This window comes from Cucumis melo, chromosome 6, assembly GCF_025177605.1.
Source record: "Cucumis melo cultivar AY chromosome 6, USDA_Cmelo_AY_1.0, whole genome shotgun sequence".
NCBI lineage: Eukaryota > Viridiplantae > Streptophyta > Magnoliopsida > Cucurbitales > Cucurbitaceae > Cucumis > Cucumis melo.
This window is the reverse complement of record NC_066862.1, coordinates 9,294,570-9,321,682: the sequence shown is the minus strand read 5'-3', so window position 1 is coordinate 9,321,682 and position 27,113 is coordinate 9,294,570. Positions and strand designations below refer to the sequence as shown.

General features: G+C 31.9%; 1 protein-coding gene and 2 non-coding genes across 4 annotated transcripts; all 3 read left to right on the top strand.

Annotated features, from left to right (window-relative positions):
* The first annotated feature begins 1,286 nt into the window (after window positions 1–1,286).
* On the top strand, window positions 1,287–4,974 carry LOC103496052 (thylakoid lumenal 17.4 kDa protein, chloroplastic). 2 transcript variants are annotated; one of them, XM_051086879.1, is made up of 5 exons: window positions 1,308–1,485; window positions 2,479–2,603; window positions 3,247–3,348; window positions 3,450–3,561; window positions 4,633–4,974. In XM_051086879.1, exons 1-5 carry the CDS (start codon window positions 1,368–1,370, stop codon window positions 4,854–4,856), a joined length of 681 nt encoding a protein of 226 aa, XP_050942836.1. In that variant the 5' UTR covers window positions 1,308–1,367; the 3' UTR covers window positions 4,857–4,974. The 2 variants fall into 2 exon arrangements, with proteins under 2 accessions (XP_008455988.1, XP_050942836.1); XM_008457766.3 differs by having other exon boundaries at window positions 1,287–1,485; window positions 3,315–3,561.
* A 6,204-nt stretch (window positions 4,975–11,178) lies between these two features.
* On the top strand, window positions 11,179–11,249 carry TRNAG-CCC (transfer RNA glycine (anticodon CCC)). Its single transcript has one exon. It is a non-coding gene; the product is annotated as a tRNA-Gly (tRNA).
* Window positions 11,250–12,156: 907 nt separating this feature from the next.
* MIR828 (microRNA MIR828) lies at window positions 12,157–12,275 on the top strand. The gene has a single exon (NR_120777.1). It is a non-coding gene; the product is annotated as a microRNA MIR828 (primary transcript).
* Window positions 12,276–27,113: the final 14,838 nt, after the last annotated feature.

Here is a 27,113-nt window from a genome sequence, read left to right as displayed (position 1 = left end):
AAAAAATCGTGTATAAAGAATCTTGGAAAAAATCATTTATATTGGGGTAACCATAAACTATCGTGTAAAAAAGTAAACAATAGTGTAAAAAAAAAAAAATCGGATATAAAGAATCTTGAAAAGAAATCGTTTAGATTGAAGTAGCCAAATGTAACTAATCGTGTAAAAAAGTAAACGATCGTATAAAAAAGTAAACGATCGTATAAAAAAAAAGGATTTGTGTTATAATGTTAGAATTATCATAACAATAACCCTTCCATAAATCAATCTTCCCCAAAATAACCCAGAAGGATTATAAACCCAAGCTATCCATACTATACTATTTCCCATATCCAAAATATAACCAATATTAGTGGAATGAATGATGCGTAATTGACTTTATAGAGTGAAATTAATGGAAAAGAAAAGCAAGTAGTGCAAGTCTATCTGTAGGTGGTGGACTTGTTCCAGGGGCATTTTGGTATTTTACTTTGAGATGTAGTAAAATTTTGCCATGTTTACTATGTTTACAAATTTTGGACTAAGATGTTATATTTGCCAGAAACCCTATAAATTTTTGGTTAACTTTTTTTAGGAGAGATCTAGGCGATTAGGTATAAGAAGAAAACATCATTTATCTAGACTAATGATGCTTTAAAATTTAGGTCATGTTTACCCCTAGTGGAATTGTTATAAATTAATGAGAATAAAAAAAAGTGAGCCACATTTGAATACTTTTTAGGGTTGATTACTTGTGTTATGTAATTGTACAAAACGAGATCCACTCTAAATCTGTAATGAAATAATTGATGAGTTGAAGATGTTCAATCTAATTATGCCTAAGAATAATGTAATGAAATAGCTGATGAGTTGAAGATGTTCAATCTAATTATGCCTAAAAATAATGTAATTAAATATCTAATGAGTTGAAGATGTTCAATCTGATTATGCATAAGAATAAAGTCCTATCGTCACCGTTACCGACATAGTTACAGTTACAGCTACAGCTGAAATTTTTTAATTTTGACATATTTACGGTTACAGTAACCAATACCGATACCGTTTGACCTTTCGATGAAAAGATAACGACCACTATAACAATAAATTTTAATAAAACTCATAAATTTAAGTATACAATAACAATGAAGTTCATCATATAAACTCATTACCATTAATCCATCTATCAATGAAATTTTATTACTATTATATCAATTTTGAGTAGGATTTAGTAAATATGCATTATGAAATATTTTTCTTCCGGATGCAAACAGATATCCCAAGGCATAATCTACGTGTACTGCCACGTGATCAAGATCAGATGCCCCAACATCTTCGAACGGATAAGTCAAGCCAGAGTGAGGGAGGGGGAGGGAATTCAATTTTTCCAAATGGCCACTTTATCAATTCCCCCCTCTCAAAATGGTTTCTCTCGCAGCTTCTTCTCTACAAAACGCCCACAAATTGTATACCCTTTTCCCCATTCGCTCCCCCGTATCACCTGCTCTGGTTAGTCTTTTCTCTATCTCCTCTATCTCTAGTTTTATGCATTGATTTACTCCAATAATTGCTACATTCAGTGCCCTTTTGTGGGTAAATTGCGTTATGTTCCTGTCCTTTGATTGCCTATTACATCTTGTTCAGCTTAGGATCAAGATGCTGGTTCGCCAAATAGGTTAATTCTTTGAATGAGTTCAAATTTGTAACGAAAGAATTCATGTGTTTGCATATCCTGAAATGTACTTAGTCTAATACAATTAGATGGTATTTGGTGCGCTGAGTTGAGTTCTAAAGTGTGGAATTAATATGTTGAAATTAGTAAGTCTTATGTTAGAAATGCAATGTTGTTTAGTTTGGAGATAGTAAGCATTAGAAAGAGGGAGAGAGACAAAGAAGAAGATGAAGTTTATTGATAAATGTGTAAATTACAATAGTGAATGTTGTTGAAGTTGATGAAGTTGAGTTATATAACACCGACTTATGAAGTCGATGGGCTAAACACTCCCGTAGAAGTCTACACCACGTAGAGGGAAACAAATATCATGTAAATTGGACATTAAGAGGCTGTTTGGCCCACCGACTTCTAAACTGTTATAAACAACTCAATTTCAATAACAAACACAATTGAAGTTTGCACATTTATCGAGTAAACTTTTCTACCCCTATATTTTTACTTTTTACATTTATTGAGTAATTTTGTTTTTCGTCTTAATCTACTTTTCACAATTATCAACGAACTCCATCTTAGAACTCTATTGCCTCCATCTAACAACCCCAACTGACTAATTCCACTCAATTGGGCAAACACCCTAACTCCACTCAAATGGCCAAACACCCCTAGCTCCATTTTACAACACAAACTTACTAACTCCAACACATTACCTCTAGATTTATTAATTCCACTCAATTGGCCAAACACCCCTAACTGAACTTGCATTTAAGTATTCTGAGTTATATTTTAATGGAGTTTTATCTGCCATGCCATTGTCGGTGCACTTACAGCTACCAGGGATGGGGCAAAACCAAGAGAGAATTTGTCACCCTGCAAGCATATTAGTACCGTAGCTTGTGGACTTCTTGCTGTTTGGGCTTTGACAAATACCTCTCCTGTCATTGCAGCTAATCAGGTTAATAGCATTTCTGTTCATTTATAGTTTATACTTTAAGTATGGTATTGTAAGAGTTTGTACCATAGATAAATTTTCATCTATTTGGAATATATGGATATAATAAAATTTACTGCAGTAATCCATCAACTCAAGTCCATGACAATTTACTGTAATATATTGATTAATTTTAATTTTTGCACTATTTTCTGTTGACTTGAAGTTTGTAGTGATTTAACGGTTGACACAACTTTTAGAATAATGACAAGCTATTCACATTTATCATGATATTTGGGTATGAGCTGAATATTCGCAAGCGCTATTCCAAACCCAAATCTACAATGTTGCATTGAAATTTAGGCTTCAGATGCAAGACCTAGTTATTTTTTTAGGGGGTTGAGTGTGTTGGTTTGGAAGCCCTACTTTTCCGGCTCCCTCACCATCATTCTGAGCTCACATCCCTTTCTGGATGTTCTACGATACCATGTGATTATAAGGCTCTTTCTGATAGGATAACTTGTCAGTTTTCCTGATTCTAACTAAAATTCAGTTATCTACTTCACCAGTTGACATACAGTTCATGTTACTCGATTTTCTTCTATTCATGTTATATTTTTCCTTTCACAGTCATGATTGACTAATGTTATTCACTTTTTGTCACAAGCGTCAAATTGTTCGACGTTTTACTTTGGGAAAGAAACCTGTTGATCTCATAATGTCTGGGACTTGCAGAGGCTGCCTCCACTGTCTACAGAACCCAACCGATGTGAGCGTGCTTTTGTTGGCAATACTATAGGTCAAGCAAATGGTGTCTATGATAAGCCAATTGATCTTCGTTTCTGTGACTACACAAATGAAAAAAACCAGTTAAAAGGGAAATCTCTTGCTGCTGCATTGATGTCAGATGCAAAGTTCGATGGTGCAGACCTCTCTGAAGTGGTAATGTCAAAAGCTTATGCTGTTGGAGCCAGCTTCAAGGGTAAAACTCTCTCTATCATACCCCACCTCCTTGGAGGTGGGTTGTTAACAAATCTTTCAAGTCCATGTTTGAGAGTGATTTTATTAAGTTTGAAATCACTTTGAGACACATTTTTACTTACTCAAAATCAGTTCAACATCTAATTTTATACTTTTGGAAACATTATTCGTACTATTAAAATTCATTTTAAATGATTGAAAAACATTTTTGGGTGTTTTTTAAAATGATAAAAGTGATCTTAACATTTTTGAAAATCACTCCTAAACATCTCATTAGTTTGTATTTGAGAGTGATTTTATTAAGTTTGAAATCACTTTGAAACACATTTTTACTTAAAATCAGTTCAACATCTAATTTTATACTTTTGGAAACATTATTTGTACTATTAAAATTCATTTTAAATGATTGAAAAACATTTTTAAGTGTTTTTTAAAATGACAAAAGTGATCTTAACATTTTTTAAAATCACTCCTAAACATCTCATTAGTTTGTAGACTCTGCTTTCAATAGTTGATAATGGTTCATAGACAAAATTCACATGTTAAACATATGCTAGTTTCTAGAATAAATCCCAGGCTCCAAAACTATTTAGGAACGTGGATGATCTCACTTTAATTTTTAATTGAAATGAAACATAAAAAGATGTTTCATACTCTGCTCTCTTCTCGTGCTTCAAGTAAATTAATAGGAAGCCAAAAATGCATTCAAGTAGACTATTAAGAAGTGTCATGTCTATTGACCTATTAAGCCATGTGTGAATGCCATAATTGATCCTAAGCTGGTCAGTTGTGAATGCCATGGGTTTTCTAAAATTATTGGCTGGCTTGCCGTTTGGTTTTTGGTTTTTAGTTTTTGGAAATTGAGCCTATGAGCAATCATGCCACTTTAAAAAAGATATATACATTGTAAGAAAATAAGAGAAAATAAACTTAATCTTAAAAAACAAAGAATGAAATGGTTACCATATGGGTCCTTATGGTATATGTTTTCTGTTTTAAAGGGACTCCAAAGACTTTTGAAAAAAAACTCACAATATGGATTAAAATATCATGACAACGTTGCATATTGCAGGTGTTGATTTCTCAAATGCAGTTCTAGACAGGGTAAATTTTGGGAAAGCCAATCTCCAAGGAGCTTTGTTCAAGAACACTGTGCTTTCGGGGTCAACATTTGATGACGCTCAATTGCAAGATGCAGTTTTTGAGGACACAATCATAGGCTACATTGATCTTCAGAAACTTTGTGTAAATCCAACTATTAGTCCTGAAGGAAGAGCTGAATTGGGATGTCGATGATTTCCATATATAGCTTCGGTACTTTCACTATTTGTATTGTATAATAAACAACTTGATTGTTTTCAGTTTTGGTAAGTAATATATATACAAATAAAAAGTGAACTCCCTCTTACTCCTATTGAAGCGCTATGTGCTGTTTTCTAATTCTCATGGTGTTCTTTCACTGTTTCATGTAATTTGGGTTTGCCGGATGGATGACCAAATTTGAGGGGAAAAAAATGAGACTTGTCTTAAAAAGGAGCTTTGTACACGCATAATTGGATATCTCGCTCTCTAATTCTCTCTTTCCTCTCTAAGATAATTTTTCTCTCCCTTTCTCTCACGATCTGGCTCTCTAGAGCTCGGTCTCACTCTACAATGAAAATTGAATAAAGAGAAAGAAGAAGATAGTTGGAGCTACTCATGCGGACTTATTGGAGTTGGTACATAGTCTCGTCAAAGTTGGTCGTAATGATATAAATAATGAAGTTAAAAAATATTTACAAAAATATTGTTAATTTCAAACTAATTACAAAAATAATGCTATTTTTCATCTCTTTTTCTTGTTGTGTTTTTATTTCTTCTTCTCTCACTCCCTCTTTTTTCTCTCCCTCTCTCCTTCAAGACTCGCCCACTTTTTTTTTCTCTCATTTTTCATATAATGTTTTATTTCTTTCTTTTATTTGAATTTCATTTTTTTTCTAAAATTTAAATTTTTATTTTTTAAATTTAGTATTAATTTATTTTTTTCTTTCACGATAAATCTATTTTTAACAAAAAAAAGAAAAAAACATACTTTTACCTTGACGAAAGTTTTTTAATTTTTCAAATTATGTTTATGTTAATTTTTCAATTTATTAAGATTTACCAGTATAATTCATTTGTTTTGTATTAATTAAAGGTGCAAATTTTTAGTAATCAATTAAGATTGGAAAATAATTAAATATAAAGTATAATGTCTGATACAATAATTAAACAATTTTCATTCAATGAAAAAAAATAATCAAAGTGTTCCACAACCGGAACGTCAACAATTTCTAGCTCGTTGTTGTCGTCGATTTTGTATCTTTTGTTGCTCTAGCCTTCCTGATTATCTTGTTGTTGTTGCTCATTTGGTTGCTCGGGTACTGCTGCAGGTACTTCGTAGTACAAATATTCATTATGAAGAAAAAAGAACTAAAACATTGGTTGTATAACTAAATATTACTCTAAAGTGGTTGTGTATAGAATGACCAATTTCTCTTTTCTCCTTGTAGAGCATTGATTAGGGTTTTAGATTGATGGATTAGATTAGATGTAAGATAAATTTGCATATATTCTAGCTGTTAATATTCTTTATTATATACTTTGTGTCTTTCTTATGGTATTGTCTATTTGAATGTTTCAATACCATTTGTTACTTTTGTGAGGCATCTTTAATTAAGATCCTCTCGTCATATGTTCATAGTGACAATTTATTAATATCCAATATCCCGTTTGGTAACTATTTTGTTTTTTGTTTTTGTTTTTAAAATTAAGTCTATTTTGTTTCATATCTTACAATGATTTGCATATTTCTTAAATACAATGATTAAATTCAAAACCAAATTAAAAAAAAAACATAATTTGAAAGCTACTTTTTTTAGTTCTCAAAGTTTGGTTTGTTTTTTTAAACCACTGGTAGAATATAAATAACAAAAGAAGAAAGTTGAAAGTGAAAGTAATGTATATATATTTAATTCTGAGTATGTATTTGAGTTTATACGTTTTGTGTTTGTGTCATAGGAGCCACTTCTTCCAATTCATTGGGCTCTTGCACTCGAGCACGCCTTTTTTGAACTGGTACAGGTACAATAGGTACATCATACATATAGTTCTCCCTGTCCTCCTTGTTATCGTTGCATATATCTAGGACATGCTTAGGTCATTGATATGTAGGAGTTGTAAAACCACTATTAGAAATTGTTCCAAATAGTGATAATGATGATAATGATGATGCCAACGAAGGGTATAGAGTCAGCGACGACAACTCGCTAAAAGTTAGCAACATCCTAGTTGTGGAACACTTTGATTTTTTTTATTGAATAAAAATTGTTTAATTATTGTATTAGACATTATATTTTATATTTAATTGTTTTCCAATCTTAATTGATTACTAAAAATTTACGACATTTAATTAATACACAAATGAATTATAGCGATAAATCTTCATAACTTGAAAAATTAACATAAACATAATTTGAAAAATTAAAATTTTTTCATCAAAGTAAAAGTACGTTTTTTTAAACTATTATAAATGTAACAAAACAACAAACTATTTACGGCCCGTGTAACAAAGCCCATAAAGTTAACCATTTTTTAAATATTTCAGATTTGCCCTTCCATCTTTCTTTCTTTGTCGCGATTCGTCTTCCTTCTCTATTTCGTCTCCTCCGTTCTTCCCCTGCGAATTCGTCTTTCTTCTTTCTTCTTTCTTCTTTTTTCTTTTTCTTTTCTTCGATTTCTTTCCATCATCTTTCTTATTTTTCAATTATTTATTTACGTTGTTTAATCTTTCCATCATTTTTCTTCTTTTCCTTTTTTTCTTTTTCGTTTCAATTTCTTTCTATCATCTTTCTACTTTTCCTATTCTTTTTTCGCTGCGATTTCTTTCCATCGTCTTTCTTTTTCTTTTTTTTACGCGTTTGCATTTGGGTAACCAAATCTAAACGACTTTGTATAAGACTGTGTACAAAAAAAATAGCAAAATCTAAAAGATCGTGTATAAAGAATCTTGAAAAAAAATCATTTAGATTGGAGTAGCCAAATGTAAACGATCGTGTAAAAAAAAAAGTAAACTATTGTGTAAAAAAAATAAAAGATTGGGTATAAAAAATCTTGAAAAAAAAATCATTTAGATTGAAGTAGCTAAATGTAAATGATTGTTTAAAAAAAGTAAACGATCGAGTGTATGAAAAATCTTGAAAAAAATTCATTTGAATTAGAATAGTCAAATGTAAACGATCGTGTAAAAAAAATTAGAAGATCATGTAAAAAAAGTAAACGATCGTATAAAGAAATCTAAACGATTGTGTAGCAAAAGAATTAAAAAAATAATGTACCAAATTAAAAAAAAAAAATCATTTAGATTTGGGTCCCCAAATCTAAACGATCATGTAACAAAATTAAACAATGGAATTGAAAAGATAAATTGTAGCCATATGTAAATGATCGCGTATAAATTGTAGCTATATCTAAACGATCGCGTATATATTGAACCATATCTAAACGATCGCCTTGTAGCTATATCTAAACGATCGCGTATAAATTATAGTCATATCTAAACGATCGCGTATATATTGAACCATATCTAAACGATCGCGTATAAATCGCAAATATATTATGCGTGCGTTATTGACGGCGTGGTTGACGAGACATTTTTGATATTTTACACGATGGGTCTCTGAGCTTTTTTCGTTTTGGGAATTGTTCTATAAAATGTAAATATTTTGTCGTTTTTTTTTGTGTTTTTGAAAAGACTCCTTTTTGTGTATTAAAAATAGGTTTATCGTGAGAGAAAAAAATAAATTTTAAAAAATAAGAATTTAAATTTTAGAAAAGAAAAATAAAATTCAAATAAAAGAAAGAAATAAAACATTATATGAAAAATGGAAAAAAAATGAAAAGAGAAGTGGGCGAGTCCTGACTCGCCAAGGAGAAAGGGAGAGAAAAAGAAAGGAATGTAAAAGGAGAGATAAAAACACAACAACCAAGAAAGAGAGATGAAAAACATTATTATTTTTGTAATTAGTTTGAAAAAAAAATATTTTTGTAAAATACTTTTTCTAAGGGAAACTTAGGTAAATGTAACAAAACTGTAAAGCCCGTGTAACAAAGCCCATAAGGTTAGCCATGTTTTAAATATTTCAGGTTTGTCCTTCCATCTTTCTATTCTTCCTCGCGATTCGTCTTCCTTTTGTTATTTCGTCTTCCTCGTCTTCCTCGTCTTCCCCTGCGATTTCGTCTTTCTTCTTTTCTCTTTTTCTTTTCTGTGATTTCTTTCCATCATCTTTCTTATTTTTCAATTCTTTATTTCTGCCGTTTAATCTTTTCATCGTTTTTCTTCTTTTCCTCTTCATTTTTTTTCGCTTCGATTTCTTTCCATCGTCTTTCTACTTTGTTGCGATTTCTTTTCATCGTCTTTTTTTTTACGTGTTTACATTTGGTAACCAAATCTAAACAACTATGTATAAGACTGTATATAACAAAATAACAAAATCTAAAAGATCGAGAATCTTTAAAAAAAATCATTTAGATTGGAGTAGCCAAATGTAAACGATCGTGTAAAAAAATAAAAGATTGTGTATAAAGAATCTTGAAAAAAAATCATTGAGATTGGAGTAGCCAAATGTAAACGATCGTTTTGAAAAAGTAAACGATCGTGTAAAAAAAATAAAAGATCGTGTATAAAAAATCTTGAAAAAATCATTTGGATTATAGTAGACAAATGTAAATGATCGTGTGAAAAAAGTAAATGATCGTGTAAATAAATCTAAATGATCGTGTACCAAATTAAAAAAAAAAAATCATTTAGATTTGGGTCCCCAAATCTAAACGATCACCCAAATCTAAACGATCGTGTAACAAAATTAAATGATGAAATTGAAAAGATAAATTGTAGCCATATCTAAACGATCGCGTATAAAATTATAACTATATCTAAACGATTGCCTTGTAGCCATATTTAAACGATTGTGTATATATTATAGTCATTTCTAAACGATCGCGTATATATTGAACCATATCTAAATGATCGCGTATAAATCACAAATATATTACGAGCGCGTTATTGACGGGACATTTTTGGTATTTTACATAGTGGGCATTTAAGTTTTTTCCATTTTTGGAATTGTTTTATAAAGTGTAAATATTTTACCGCTTTTTATATTTTTGAAAAAACCCCTTTTTCTAAGTGCATTATTTATATCATTTATCCTTTCTTTAAGATACATTTTTAAATACTAATAAAAGACACGTGCATGACACGTAGAATACGTAGCTTTAGATTATAGTAAATATTGCATGTATGTGTTTAGGTTGTACTAAATCTAAAGGTACGAAATTTAAAATCTGATAAATTAGATGTACATGGGAAGAAGTTACAATAATTAAATTAAAATATAATAATATAAATGTAAAACTTGCATACATAAAAAAAGGATTTCTTTATAAATAATGGATTTTTACAATTTGAAGGTAACTTATTGTCACCTATGGACTTGATCCAAACTTTTGTTATCTTCATTGAAATTCCTCTAGATAATGCAACATATAAAGTTGTCTATGAGAAAATACATTTTTTAGGAAGATATACACCAATATTAGAAATTGTTTGTTCTTATGATTTGTTAATTGTCATTGCAAAACACAGATGAATGTGGAATTGTTTTCTCTTGAACTTGAATGAATATCTATTGTCATTTGGTGGGCTTAACGATATTCGTGGAAGAAAAACTTGTTTTCATGCATGATCACTCATTGCTATTTCAACATGTATAATATTTTTGCTAAAAGATCGAGATATCAATCTTGTGCCATTACACAATCCATTGGATGAATCCGAATTTCTCAATAACAATGTTGGTAGAAAAAAACATGGAAGCCTTTTATATAGTAGAAAAAAATGTTACAAAAACTTTTCAACTTTGAAGTCTTTAAATTTGTATTGTTAATTAGAATTAATAAGATATTTAATTTATAACTAATTTCTATAATGTAAATAAAAAACCATCTGCATTCCAATTCTTCACATCATACATATTTTAATTCCACTAACCTTAAGTATAATTAATTCAAAAGTGGTGGAAGTAGGTGTGTGTTTTATAATTATATATATTACAAAAAAAATAAAATTAAAAATGAATTTACCATAAAACCAAAGAGTCATTTATAGAATATTCTAAACACAAGGGTATAATGGAAAGAAAAAAGTTTCTCCACATTGAAGTTTTTATATATACTATAGATAACAAAATAAACCGAAATATTTATAAAATATGATAAAATTTTATATTCAATGAGTGTCTTATTAATGCATTATCTATTTATATCTGTCAGTGTCTTATCAATGAATTGTCTATTTATATTTGTCATTAATAAAATATGACACGTTGTTATATTTTCAAAAGTTTTACTATTTACGATAGTTTCTCTTTCTTTCATAAAATATTTCCCGTACTTTTTACACGAAAGCTTGGGAATTGTGCAGACTCCAATCCTAGGGTTGGTTTTATGTTTAGAGTTGGTCCGTAAACCTTAACCTATTAGAACATATGCCTTCAATTCTTATTGTTTTTATTATTTTTACACAGAAATTATCAATGAAGCGCATCTAGTGTAGTGGTATCATAGTACCCTCCCACGGTACTGACCGGGGTTCGATTCCCCGGATGCGCAATTTTTTATTCTCATTTTTTTGGAAGTTGACCCTTCAACTTTCATTAGTTTCATATAAAGTTGGGTAAAGAATACTTTCTATTTAGTAAGCATACAAATATAAATATCAATTCAATTCATTGTTCATATTGTATCAAACAGTTAAATTTATAAAAATGTTGATTAAACCATACATAATGTAATGGAATGAAATCCCTCTCTAAGGAAGGAAGTCTACTTATTATTCTTCTCTTTAAACAATAAAATATTCTTTTTAAGTGTCGGATGAATATTGTACGACGAACACTAAAGCTCTTATTAACTCTTTCAAGACTCATATATACATGATTGTTTTTCGAATGAGTTTCTTAATTTTTAAAAATATCAAATAAATCTTTTGATTCTTAGTTTCGTAATTCTAGTGTACTACAATATATGTATATAGTCAAGTATACTATTGATGTTAATGTAAACGTAGCTAAATATGACGTCAATGATGTCTTACCATTAAACAATGAACCAAAAATTTGGCGGAACATGTCAACAACCGAAATGGAATGAATAAAAAGATACATAAGAGAAAGTTTGTTAGGTTTTAAACCATTATTCAGCTGTCATTCTACAATACCACATTTGTTCTTTCTTACCCAACATTCAACTGCCATTTGTTCTACTTCAAAAGGAATCCTGTGCCGAAATAATTGGATCTCAAGCGAAAAAAGAAAATATATTATTAGCTTTTCTTGGCATATATGCATGCAGAATCACTTTTGTCACCGTTGAATATTCTCTACAGCTTATGATTGATGTGTGTTTTTGTAATTTTCTCTATGATTTCTAACTTATATCTATGTGAAAGAAACCAAAATACAAGCAATGGAATGAATTATAGTTTGAGAGATAGATGTTAATTTTGTTATATCATTCTTTGCAATGTTTCTTGCTCAAATGAGTATTCCAAGTCGCACCAGCAAATGTCAAAATGCAAACTAATGCATATTTTGGTGCTTGTTTTTGCCATGCTAATTTGAGTAAGAAATGTTGCAATAAAGGGAAGGTTTTTGATTCTAATCCATATTTACATCATTCAAGACATTTTTCTCTTCTTGTTATTCTTATTTTCAATATATAGTGTGAGGATCGACCTCTAATCTTGAGATCGATATTTTATATTTTATATTAGTTTAGTTAAGTTCATTTTGACTCATTTTCTCTTTTTTTGTATTCCTTAATTACAAAATAAATTTAAAATTCTTGAATTTATTTCAAATACATACATATGTATATATGGCAGAATATGCGAAATTTATTTCTAAATATCAATTATATATACATGTGTATGTATGATAAAGCATATGAAATTTATAACTCCATTTCAGGCATGCCCATGTGCACCAAGTATTTAGAATATATATCTAAATAGAAACAATAATAAAACTAAAATATTCAAGCTTATATTAGATAACAAAGTCATTAACTATAATTATGAATTTGTGGATTATAAATTTTAAGTCAAAAATAAATTACCAAGAAAGAGTAAATCGAGACGACAATAATGTAGTAACATTGTGTATATTTTATATATTGAAAGGGTTATATACTTTACACATTGAAAGGGTTATATACTTATTGTCCCTTGACACCATTGGTAATTACTATTTGGTAAATTTATGTATTATATTCTACACAGAGCATCAAATAGATATAAAACACTGTTAACAAAGTATTTTTGTTACTGAAATAGGGAATTGAGATTGAAAATCGATAATTGATATTCTAAAATAGTAAAAATGATCAGTAGAAATGGGGAGGATTGTGTTAATATCATCTTTATTAAGTGTGCAATAATTTTAGTTAATAAGAAACTTAATATGACGTACCATTTATTTTGAACACATTTACTAACAAATCGTGGTTGAATCAATAAATCAAACACCAATTATAATAAGAACCAAATATCCAAAACCATTGATTCTTTGTAGCAAAAATCCCAATGTTATATAAATCTCCCGTTTTTTTTATTAACTGGAAAACAATTTCATATATCTTTCTTTATTTATCAGTTAATTGGCATACCAATCTCCCATGAAAAAAACAACAAAAAGCCCAAACATTTCCTAGAGCTTGTAGCCGTTGAAAAGCTCATAGTCGTTGAAAGTGGAAATCTACAACTTGCACCCGCCGCCACAACCCTTCATGCCTCTAGATTTGTTGCTCGCATATTACATGCTTTAAATCAAAGAAGAAAAAAAGGGAAAGGAAGCAATGACAAGGCTCTATAATAGGGTATGAGCGAGAATAGAGGTATTTGTATGCCATTTATGAGGAAGACCGATTTACCGACTTCCCAACGTGGACAAGAACTTATCCACTGAAAAAAGAAAATTCAAAGCAAAAATGAGTATGAAATAGCTCTTTCTTCCACTTTGATTAAAAAAGAAAGCCTAAGATAAGATCGTCTAAGCTGGAGGCCGCTACACTCTTGATCCACGAATAGCCACGGGCAAGCACCTTTCACAAGCAAGTAGCTAGCTTCCACCTTTCTGAACAATAAGGCGCGAAAGCCTGAGCCTTTTCTATAGGTTGTACTTAGACTTAGCAACCCAAAGAAAGGTTTTGATTCCTTAGTTATTGAGCTACTCAAGCTAGTATACACACATTTACCCGATTGCTTTAAGAGAAGCTTGACCTCCACTTGTCCTACCTTTGCAATTTCTTGGCATTTTTGTTTCATTTTTTTTACTTTTTATAAGATTGATATTTAATGATAAAAGATGAAAAATAACTGAAAAGAGATCTTTTTTTTTTCCATCTTCCCTATGTCAAAACCTTGCAAATTGTGCATTTTCGCTAAGAAACCAGTCCTAACCTACATACGAAACTGGGACTGAGACTTTTGGCACAGATCCATTGAAATATTGAATCACACACTTGAAATATAGCCCAAAAAGTGAAGAGAACACTTGGATAATTGGCCAGGGTGTGATGAGTGGTATGTACAGGGTCGGGGTACAAATTCACCGGGGTATGTTGATCCGCGATTACTAGGAATTCCAACTTCATGTTCCCAAGTTGGGCCTCATGGGAGGAAGGCAGTTCTCAGCAAAGAAAGAGACTGAGGGCCAAAGAATTTGAGAAGTTGACTCGGTTAATAAAAGATTCTAACTTATCTTCTTTCAAAAAATGTTAGAGTTTCAGGCACATTCCTTCCTATTGTAACCGCAGAGTGGGCTCAAATACCGCTACATCGGTTTCATTCCAGAAACCCTAGGCAGACTTCTTTTTTTGTATTTTGAAAGGATTTGTACGATTCAAAGATTTCTCTGATTTTTTGAGTTAACTTGATCCTTCTACCTTACCTCTTCTTGGATGCAAATTAGAGGAAAAGGAGATTGATTCGATCTCTTTCGCAAGAGTCTTTTTGCTGAATGAGGATAGACTTTCTTATTCCATTTCTTGTCAAAATCAAAAGGGGAAAGAGTGAAATGGAAAAAAATTGAATTCATCCTTGTGTAAGATCTTGCCTCGGATTAGAGAAACGAACTAGCCTAAAGCGTCTGATAGAGACGTCGGCCGCCTCAAGCTATAACGAAAGTAGGGTTATTTTTCTTACTTTGCATAGTGGGTTAACAGATTAGTCCTTCGATCTATACTGGTTCGAGCTATCCTACTCGTCCATCGTTTATTAAATTCTTTTAAGAAGAAAAGCTTGCAAGATCTCTTCTACCGCAGAGCAGGAGTCAACTTGAGCCCTAGTTGCCTTTTACCTAGTGCTTAACCTTGCCAATACTACATTGAGAGCAGAGACTTCAAATTGAATCTATACTACTAAAAACTAACTTCACTTGCCCGATGACTTTCCGCTCTATAGGGCTACATTTTGATTTGATTGAGATTATGAAAGGGATGATTCCACACGGTCGATCTCATTTCCTTACTCATCCTTCCATTTCTCAAATATAGTAATTCATTGAATGAAGTTCATTTTTGGATGCAAGTAGGATCAGCTGACTTCAATCTTCCTTGATAGGCACAAGACCTAAGAAGTGAGAAAGACTTAGAGCAAAAGTGTGCACAATAAGAACAAGAGGTGCGTATGAATATCGACATGATTTGAGTGTGGTCAAATCTCTCTAAAAACTGATAATCCACTCAATCTAATTCTTCTTCCTCCCCCATCCTTTCAATGTCTCTCGTGTTGGAACTTTGTCTCTTCCCTTTTTGGACTGAAAGCTTAAGCGATCCGCACCTTTGCATGTTTATGACCTACTAACGAAAGAATGGAGCAACCTTATCTGCTATCCCCACCAGGGTTAATAAAGAACTTTCGTTAGTCCTCTTCCTTATAAGCGAGCCTCAAAACTCTTCCCTTTGTTTTCTTCTTCTTCCTTTGTACCGGTTGGTTCGACATCCTATGCTATAGGATCGCTGCTACCTATATTGATGTCGACTTATGCCTTCATTTTCGATTGATGTGATGGAGATTCGGTCGATGGATGGGGACCTGAAGTTCTTTCATCGATTTGAGTTCTTTTAGTGAAGAATAGGACTACAACATTTGCCTCTAAAATGAGTGAAGAGGAAAGAGGCTTCAACATCTCATGCTTACTCAAGAGATAGAGATTCCCATTCAAGTGGATTCTTCTTTCTACTCTCATGAAGTTACTCATTCAACCTATGAAACTAGAACTAACTCCCTAACTAACTAAGCTAGACCCACGTAGCGTCCGAAGAACTAATGAATTCCACTAATAGGACTCCGGACTCTCTCCCTAGGCTTTTTACTTAGAGGTCCTTACTTAGAGAAAGAATAAGTATCTTGAAGTTACTCATTCCTATCCCATTTTTTTCTTTTTTTGATGACTTAACCTACTAAGTCTGCGTTTGTCGATTTTCTTAAATATTTTCCTAATGAAAAAATAGGGAATAGAAACTCGATCAAGCGAAATAACGAATAATCCTACGATTTTCACCTTTTCCAGGCCTAGTTACGAAGGATCTCATGAAAGAACAGCTCAAACTCATTCTTTCTATCCCTACCTAAAATCGAGACTGATTTCTATTGATGTTATGCTTCCAAGAGAGAATTCCTTCAAAGAAGAGTCTCAACAAAGTCAGAATTCGACAACCCTCTTCATTACTGATTGATTCTCTAGCGACAGATAATATGAAAACCTCTCTCGTGTCCTTTACCCGTCCTAAAAAAGCCTGGTCTAAGGGCATATTGGATAACCTCTTTCTCCGATCTCACATATTTCATACCCTATGTTAGTAGTTAACCCTTTGTTCATTGAGGCGGTCAATCCAGTCCTTTGTTAGTTGCTACTAAAGGTCAATTTGGCCTAGAAAACCTTTTACCCCTTTCCGCCTACTCAGGAGATTGCAACACCCCTCTCATTCATTTTCTCTTTTGAGCAATAGAGCAATTCAAACCTTTGACCCCCTTTGTTCATTGATAACAATTGATCTTCTTCTTCACGTCCTGAGGACGAGATTGAATCAATGAACAAAGAGGGGAGAAGAGAGAAATGACTATTCATGATCAATGTTATTGGAACAAGCTTCAAAGAATATTGACAAAGAATATTGAGAAGTGACTGGGATAAAAAAATTCCAGACTCGATCGAAGAGAGGAGGGGAGGAAGCCCTCCGGAGGAGTATATAGCTTTGTTAGGAGTTTAAACTTCAATACCTACTTAAAAGTGAAAGGAATAAAAAAAGAAAAAAGGAAAGCCTACCATAAAAAAAAAGCCCAGGGGAAGAGTAATAGCCGCTTGGCTTGGGATCGTAGGCAAACTTCTCTTTCTTCTCTTTCTTTCGGTGGCTAAATTCCATTTTAAAGGGCATATCTTGGGTAGTGTATTCCAAGTAAGATCACACAGATATGATAGCATGGGTTCTATTAATAAAAAGGAAAAAAAAGTTTTAACAGTGCAATGCTCTTCTCCTTCACTTTATTGCTCACAACCATAAAGTGTCTTTCTTTTATCTTGTTCTTCACTCGCTTCATTTTTTGACTCAGCCAACATATTATCTCCTCTTCTTTCTGACTAATCTTATTTATTGACTCATTCGAGCATCTTTGGGCGTTGTGTATCGATTGGAGCAATTCGTGAAGTAAATCAATTTTCACTATTTTCATCACTTACTTTTGTTTCAATCATTATTTTTCTTGCTCTTATTTGACATTTTACAGCTATAATATCGAGATTTATGAGCTCAATTCTTAATTTCCTTAAATAGCTATTTATGATAAAGCCCAAAAAGCCTTGCTCCATTTGTGAGGATGAATTGAGAAATTGAAGAACAAAAGTAATTGGTCATTTTCCCATTTTCCCTCTTTCCGACACTCACATGATTTTCATTTTTCCATTGAAGCCATCGTTAAAGAGTGAGACTTGAGTGTATGAATGTATGACTCAGTACTATGATATGAATATCTTAGTAGGTTATTTTGTCTTTGGTTGTTTGATGTGTGTGGAAAACCTTTCAGTTAATATAGTATTGGCAAGGATGTCTTAGCGGTGGCAGACGAACCTGTTGCGGTGGTTTGCGATCGAGCGGACGGAAGGAGACGTGGGGGCTTGCAACGAGCACACGGAGAGGGGCATGGCGATTGCGATCTGGAAGAGAAATATGAGAGGGGAAAAAAATTAGGGTTTAATTCTTTTTACAAAATTTTGGGGAATAGAGGAAATTTGGGAAAGTAAAATTAAAAGAGGGAAAAATTTAATTGAAATATTGAAAAATATATATTACTTGACATTTTTTAAATGTCAAGTAATTGAAAATAATTTTGACATTTTTAACGTGTCAAGTATTTAAAACAAAAAACAAAAATTATGGTTTTTTTCCTTTCTTATTTTTGACGCTTTTTTATGTTACTCGACAGTTTTTGTAAAGTATATCAATTATAAAAGCATCAAGTAAACCCAATTTTGTAGGCTTTCTGGAATGTTTTGGTGAGAGTTTTTAATTATCTCATTTGGTTATTTTTCTTATTTCCTATTGTCATACAAAATATGATTTATTGAGGCATCTTATGATTTGCTGCTTGGAAGCGATGGTTCTGTCAAATGAAATCGATGTTAGTATTTTAGCGTAAAGGGAAAGTTCAATTTATGTTCAGTCAAATGAAAGTGATGGTTTTTTTTTTACTAGGTCACCACGTGTTTGATGGAATGCTTCTAAGAGTCTATTCATTTAATCTTGTTGGTTTTGTTTGTTTTTCTTTAAAATGGGGAAAACGTTGACTTTTTCTAGTAATTTTGCATAGGAAAGTCTGATTTATGTTCAATCTGGTGAAAAGGATGGTTTTTTTCTAATGGGTTTCCATGTGTTTGATAAAATGCTATCGTGGTTTCATTCACATCATTTGGTTTGTTTTGTTTGTTTTTCTTTTCAGTATAGTGATCAGGAAGCTTTAAAGAAAATGGTTTGCATAGGTCCACAAAAGGGATGGGGATAAAAAAGATGGAGATGATGAAGGAGATCAAAAGAAAGTCAAGGTATTCATTTGGAGACCAACACCCTTTAATTTATAGAGAGTTTTCAGCATTTTCAAGTTGTATTGTTCAATTCTATTGTTGATATAGTATGTTCATGTCCATCAATGAGATTGTTGTACTGAAAGGGACTCCTTTTTTCATTTGACATGCAATTCTTTTTTGTTCTTCATGTAGTGGACAATGTGAAATGCCACTATAGAATTCTAGCTGTGGCAATTTTGTCTTTAATTTATTCTTTTCATTTTGGCTACTAAATGCATCTCTAAATAGGTCCACAAAAAGGATGGGGATGAAGAAGATGAAGTTGAACAAAGAGATCAAAAGAACGTCAAGGTATGACAATCCGTCTTCATTTGGTATGCTCAATCGTCTTGCTGTCAACCTAATTTGTCTATTCTTTGACTCGTTTATCTTCTTTTTGTTTGTGGTTGTTTGATATTTGTGATAGAATATCCATCTTCATTTGGTATGCTCAGTTCATTCATGACCCACTCATTTTGTTCATAGTCGCCGTTTGTGCTCCGTTTGTGGGTCGAATCATGCAAAATTACTCTATAAGGTAATTTAACCAAATCTGTTAGGACTAGGGAGAATTATGCTTTTAGCCAAATCTGTATCTCCAAATGCACTTTATATTTGATATGCATCTATCAGGTTGCTGCTTTTGACAACAGAATAGGCTCAAAGTTCTTGTTAGAGTCAGATTCGAGTTCGAGCAACATAGAGGTAACACTATTGTTCTATACATACATATATTTTATGTCCTCGGTCAAATTTGTTTTTAAATAGTCAGCTCATAAGGTTCTGTGAATTCCCATCCATAGGAGTTTGCTAGAGGCCTTTATGATGGTACTCTGTCTCCCTACTTCATATCACAGTTAATACCAAATAATGTGAGTTCCTTGTGAACTTGTTTTGGACTATAAATTTTCTAATTTCCAATATAGTTGTATGATTTTGATTTTGAGACATTTAAATACGAGATGGCTACTGTCTTGATTGTTTATGTGATTTAAAGGATGGAGCAAGCATTGAAATAGTTGTTGGAAGGACATTTGATGAGTTGGATTTGAAGAATACCAACAATGTTTTTTTAGGTAATTAATGAGTTAATCGGAATAAATCTGAAATATGAACGGTTTTAGTGATATATAATAGTTGTGCCCATAGTTGTGTAAAGAGTACTAAACTATAGTAACTTGAAAGGAAACAAACGACACATCAACATTTGTTAACCCAGTTTGATGAATGAACATCTACATCTGGGGGGGCTGTTTGCTCGAGATAGAAGATTGTATTAATCACGAATACAATAAATGTTGAATACATAGTTATGACTAGAGAAACAACACTTCTACACTATTGTTATCGTACTGTTCTAGAACTGTTTCAACAGAACTTGATCATGGTATAACATAATAATCATAACTAATTAGAGGGTGGGACGAAATTCCCTCTTAATTGCAGCACTAATCAATGATGTACTTAACTTCAACTCCAATTGACTAGAAATTTTCTTCTATCAATTTTTCTTATTTTTCTTCTAAAAAGCCACAAAGAAGAACTTACCGTAATCGGTATTTATCCTTGATTTACACCAGCACGTAAACCAACACGTAAACTTCCTTAGGAAGTTACCAAAATATAAGGTAAGATCTTAACCACTTGTGGACCATCTTTTAAGGGAAGATCTTAACCAATGCCTTAACCAATTCTTTAAATAATATGCTGAAATAAAATAGGTGGGATCATTCTGTTAACAAACTCCCCCTTGAGACCACATACATTTATTTCTGCAATGAAGCACAAATTCTCACATAGCCATATTACCAAAGTGACATAATTTCTGAATAGAGGCTGAAGCAACACAATGAACATAGATTATGTAGAAAACAAAACTTCATTTCATTAAAGCAGGGGAGGAAAACAAATAAACAACTACTTATCATCGCTGAGCTTAAAAACGATGACAAAGAACAGAACCCTCGCAGAACAACCTCAGATCAAAGAAAGTAAAACTGTCATGCTGAACTATCCAAAGAAAAAAAAAACTGAACTAAAAACTGAAAATCTGAAGAACAACCAAAACCTATTGAACGTCAAAAGCTACTGAAAGTTAATCCTACCGAACAAAAACCAATCCTAACTCCCCCTTGAATGCAAAAATAAAGTCATCCTTGCTAATCTAGCGAAGAAGTTAGGAGACCCTGAAGCCACATGCTGAAAGTCACGTAGAACAGCATCCAACATAGTCCGCCTATTAGACAGGTCGTTGATTTGACGAGTGAGGGAGTGGGATTCAGCCATCAAAGCTTGCAACAGTCGACTGGCTAATGGGACATAAAGGACAAGCGGTTGTCTGACAGTAGGATTTGTACTAGCAGCAGCCCTGGTCCCTCCAGGTGCGTTTTCAAATTCGGCAGCAACATCTGGAATGTGGGAGCCTTGAAACAATCGCATACTTAGTGGAATCACAGTGGAGCAGTGCCAACAGTATCAAGCGGGGTTAGGATCATCGGTTGTTGAGACAAAATAAAACCACTAAGAATTCTTGGAAAGCAGATGGAAATATGGATCGCAAACGTATCAACATGGCACAATAAGTGATTAAAGATAAATTTGCCAACATTCACCTCGACTTCGGTGTTTATAAGATAAACAAAGTGACCCAGAGAAGTATAGATGGTAGATGCATGGGTAGAGGGAATCTAGTTGGAGATACCAACTCGATGGAAATTTGCATACTTGACCGTTAAAGATGCAACAGGAAGCTGTCCATCAATTGGCTAGATAGGCACTATGCCCCCAGTAATTGATACTCTAAAATAGTAAAAATGATCAGTAGAAATGGGGAGGATTGTGTTAATATCATCTTTATTAAGTGTGCAATAATTTTAGTTAATAAGAAACTTAATATGACGTAGAGTGGGAACCATTTATTGGGAACACATTTACTAACAAACCGTGGATGAATTAATAAATCGACATCAATTATAATAAGAACCAAATACCCCAAATTATTGATTCGTTGTAGCAAAAATCCCAATGTTATATAAATCTCCCATTTTTTTATTAATTGGGAAACAATTTCATATATCTTCCTTTATTTATCAGTCAATTGCCGCCACAACCCTTCATGCCTCTAGATTTTTTGCTCGCATATTACATGCTTGAAATCAAAGAAGAAAAAAAAGGGAAAGGAAGCAATGACAAGGCTGTACCTAGCAACAACAATGACTTGCAAGAACAGAGCAATGTCTGAAAAAGGTGTGTTTCCTTTCCTTCCACAAAACTTTGCATTTTTGATTGGTAAGTTTTTTATGTTCCCTCTCCAATGAAACACCTTTTCCTCTGGAGTTTTGACATGTTCTCTAAAAATTGTTGAAGTTCAATTTTGTTGAAGTCTTAAATCCCGAACTCAAAGTCTATATATGTACTTTGACCATATCTTCGAAGTGCACAATCTACCATGAAGATATATGGGTGCAATCTTTAATTACTTTTCATTTTAATTCATATCCCCATCAAAATAATATATTTAAAATCTTAAATTAATCAACTTTTCAATACCCTTTTAAACTTTTGTTTAACTCACCACTAAAAATATTACATTTCAAAAACTTAAGTGGTGTTTGGCTAACTATCTTCAATAATGTTTGGTCTACCCATTTGAAATGTCGATGAAGTTGAGTTGGTTAATTCTCTCCCTACAATGTTTCCAGTGACTCCTCCTGTGTACAACATCATATCTCACATCAATAAAACTCTTTTTAAGTATCTAGCAAATCATACAAACACTTGTGTGTAAAAAGTAATTTTTAGAAAATGTGGACAAGAACATTAGAAAATGAAAATCATCTTTGAAAAGCATTTTTTTCCAATTTCATCCAAATAGGTTTAATCCTCTTTTTTTTTTTCAATGTCAAAAGAAAATCAAATTAGATGGCGATATAGAAAAGGAAGAAAATCATTTTTTACCGTAATCTTTACGGTTATACCAATTTTTAACCCTAAAACTTGAATAATTGCATCAATTTTAACCTCAAACTTGAATAATTGTTTTGACATAAATTACTTATTTATTTTTTTTACGTTCCCAACGACCCATCAAAAGAGGCGCCAAATCCAAACAAACCAACAGAACATACATAGGACAATCAGATACATAGGATAATTGGAGAATATATAAACGAAACCCATTGAAATAAATAAATAAAAAAATGGGAGCAACAAACTTAACAAACTCTACCAACCATCATAATCAAATTAAACTCAAAAATTAAGAGACCAATGACTATTTTTATAATCTTGAAGGTCCTATTTGTTAACCATTTTTTTAAAATGAAAATGAAGTTTATTTACTTCTCATTTCTAATTGATGTGCATAGTTTCTAAACAAAATGGTTGAATTTTTAGGTAAATTGAAAAAGAGAAAAACAAATTTTTAAAAGTTACATTTTTTTTTGTTAGTTTTCAAGTCATAACTTTGTCTTTTAAATCATTAGTAAAGTGTAAGTGAAAAAATAAAATTTGAAAATAACAACCGGCTTTATAAGTTTATTTTAGAAATCATCAATAAAAATGAAATAACCCAACGAATCTAAGATAAGATCCTAAGGAAAGAGTCTTTATTCGGTTTTGGGTTTTGGATGTATTTTCTTGGTACGGAAGGCCAAGGAAAAGGCCAAGGGGCATACAAACTTTGTTGGCATTGAAAATTTGGAAAGTTGAAAAGAAACAAAATTGATGGTGAAGACACAACATCTATTATTTATTTAGATTATCGATCGAGTTTTATATGTAACAAAGTGTGAGTCACCTTATTTTGAGTGACATGAAAGAGAATAACAACTTCCGAATGGTCGTCAAAAGAAAAAGATTTTTTGTATGGTTGACGAAATCATATCATGTAACAAATTTACGACCTCCAAAACAATCAAAATCAACCTTCACATTTGAGATATTAGGTGGAGTACTCACCATCTTATAGCATATTGTCATTGCTTCAAGAATCTTCACTTTCTTGCATCGAGAAAAAAAAAACTTCAAGCGAATAAGATGAACATATCCCAACTAGTCTTGTAGTACCCAATCCAAACTATGGTTTAAAATTTCCATCAAAATCTCAAAATTTTGAGATTTCAAAAGGCTCAAAATTTTAGTTGGGAAACATTTTATTTCCCAAATTTCGATGAAATTTCAAATTTTCGAGAATATTTTGAGATACTCTATTTCTTTCAATTTCAATGAAATTTCTACATATCAAGAAAAATTCGATTTCTTTAACTAACTATATCAGTTCATATCAAGATTTAAAGAAAAATTATAGTTCTAATATATATTTAAAATAATATTGATTCGATTTTTTTATGTTTTATGTTTTTCTCAAACTTTAGATTTATTTTTTACCCAAAACTTTAATTTCTAAAGTAATTTATTTAGCAGAAAACCACAAAAAAAAAACTATATTTATTTTTAACATTATTCAAGCTTTTTTCACGAAAATTTCGCACTATTGCATCTTCAAATATTTATAAACTTTATATTATTTTGTAGTATAATTATTTTTCCATTTGTTTTAAATTATGTTCTTGTATCAACATTTACACATCCATTTACAATGGACATCTAAATGTTGTTGTACTTTATAGAAACTGTGATTAAAAATGACAATCATATATAGTCTAATTAAGTCACAATAGAAGTTTCATTAATTAATTATAAAAACTTCCATCACTTTTTTTTTTAAATTTTCATAGATATTAATATTTCCATGAAAGTGGGATCTCGAAACTATCAAATAGACTTCTATTTTTGTAAATATTTTTAGCAGTTTTAACATTATAATGAGCCGGGCGATGTCAACAAATAGCTACTCAACGATGACCTAAACTTAAGCCCTAATGGAAAAGGAAACCACCCATTATGATATTCCAGAACCCTAATGGCTCTGATACCGTGTAGTTAATAATTCAGAGAAAAGTGTATTTCTTATTCATATAGAATCAGAGTAAAGTTCCAAAACAAAAATTTCTCTTTAAAACATACTACAATTAGTAAAAAAAAAAAGTGTTAATAGTCAAATATATTTTTTATTTGACAATTAATTAACTGTATTAATCACAACAATAACTATAAAAGTTAGTTGTGTTTCTTTGGCATTCTTGTTATGAGAGAAACATGAAAATACTTACCCTAGTCATGCATATTTTTTGAGCAAGATAAAGACATTGTTTGACTGAGTTAAGGTATCATTTCACATTTATCCCTTTTTTACTAGACTATCTTCGAATCGAATATATCGAGACCAAAACAAATAGAACTTTTAGAAGTGACATGTTTGAATTTTGTTCTTGGAGTAAGGACAATGCCCGAATAAGGACAAAGATAAGACTTATGGAATAAAAGTTTTGAAGATTTTCTAGGTGAGGTTTGAAAGTACTTCAGAAATTTTAGGAGTTTTTTTTTTTGGGTTTTTTCCATTGAAATATAAAATAAGGAAATCTCATAAATAGAATTTGGGACCAAAAATTAAAGAAAAATGAATGAAATTTAGAATAATAATAGCATACATGAAAGTAAAAAAAGAAAAAAATATAATAAAAGTTTGCGTATTCTTGCTTCTTGAATTCATCTTTTCTTAAGTAGTACCATATAGGATGGAAAATACAAAAAGATTGCATGCTCTCTTTTCGTCACTTGCTTATATAGTGTATGCATGTTTACTCTTCTTGCTTTTTGATGCATGTCTTCTTCTCTAAATAACATAAAAACAGTTGAAGACATGAGATTAATAGAAAGAAGATTAAGAAGAGAGAGGAGAGAAAGAAAGTTAGAAGAAAGTAATTTAGGGCCAAACAATCCTCGAGAAGATCCACTCTTAGAATCCCATTTTGAGCAAAACTTAGAACAACCTAGAATGGGGGAGGACGCTAGAGAGAAAACTTTAAGAGAACTCTTTGAGCCCGACGTTAACCAAAATTCATCTAGCATTGTAGTTCCAATTACCACCCATCCTTTTGAGTTAAAATCCAATATTCTTAGTCATTTGCCAATATTCTTAGTCATTTGCCTATCTTTAGGGGATGTAGTGGGGAGGATCCAAATAAGTGAGCTTAAAAATCAAATGAGCTACCTTACAAGTATGGTTAGAGGAGATACCCATCAATTGATGATTTGTGGGGTATGTGGAAAAATCGAAAAACTTTAGTGATCAATGTCCACAAGTAAAAGATGTCAACCTAGCTAGTGGGTTTAGGAGATATGAACCACCGAGTTCCAACTCTTACAATCCTTCATGGAAGGACCACCCAAACCTTAAGTAGGGATCTCAAGAACCTAGACAAACATACCCATCAAATCCTTTTTCCTCGACTAGCATGAACTTAGAGGACATTTTAACCAAAATGGGAAACAACAATTTTATTTTTCAACAAACAATGCAAGATTTTCAAAAAGATACCTTAGCTTTTCAACAAGAAACAAGGGCTGGAATTTCTAGTTTAACTAGCCAAATGTCTCAACTTGCTTCAACGGTGAGTAAACTTGAGTCTAAGGTAAGTTTCCTTCACAACCCGATGTTGCAAATGTAAGTGTTCTTACTCTTTGTAATGGTAAAGTTGTAGACACTCCTAGTTCAAACACTACTTTACATAAGTCTAGCAACTCCTTTCTTGTTAAAAAGAATAAGGTAGATTCACATTCAACTTCTTCTTCTTCAAAATGTATTTCTTCTTCAAAACCTTTAAACAATGTTGCTAATGCTCCTTTTCCATCCAGGTTAAATCCACCAAGAATGGACAAAGTGAAAGATGAAGAACATTTCCAAAGTACCTGAAGGAGTTTTATACAAAGAGGAGAAGACATTTCGATAAAAGAAACATCATTGTAAGTCAAAATTATTATGAATTAATCAAGAAAGATATGTTAGAGAAGTGCTTGGATCCAAATATGTTCGTCTTTCCTAGTGTGATAGGGAATAGAAAAATTAACTATGCCATGTTAGACCTAGCGACCTCGATAAATGTTATGCCTATGCATGTTTTTAGAGAACTAGGGCTAAATAATTTGCAAAAGACCAATGTAAGCATCCAATTAGTGGATAGGTCTTATATGTTAGCCCCTTAGGCATAGTTAAGGATGTCCTTATTAAGGCAAGAGTGCTTATTTTTCTCGTTGATTTCTACATCCTAGATACCCATAAGACATGTACACCTAGAACACCTAATATCTTGTGAGGTAAGTCATTCTTAAAAATCACCAAGGCCATAACTGATGTCGATAAGGATACCTTATCTGTAGAATTTGGTGGAGATAGGATACCATTTCACACTAGTGAGTCTATGAAATATCCTATGGAAAACTTTTCTCTCAACTA

Coding starts and splice junctions, on each gene's coding strand:
- LOC103496052 (XM_008457766.3), top strand. CDS start 1,368: ATGGCCACTTTATCAATTCCCCCCTCTCAAAATGGTTTCTCTCGCAGC. Junction 1,486..2,478: donor CCCCCGTATCACCTGCTCTG/GTTAGTCTTTTC, acceptor GTGCACTTACAG/CTACCAGGGATGGGGCAAAA. Junction 2,604..3,314: donor CTGTCATTGCAGCTAATCAG/GTTAATAGCATT, acceptor TGGGACTTGCAG/AGGCTGCCTCCACTGTCTAC.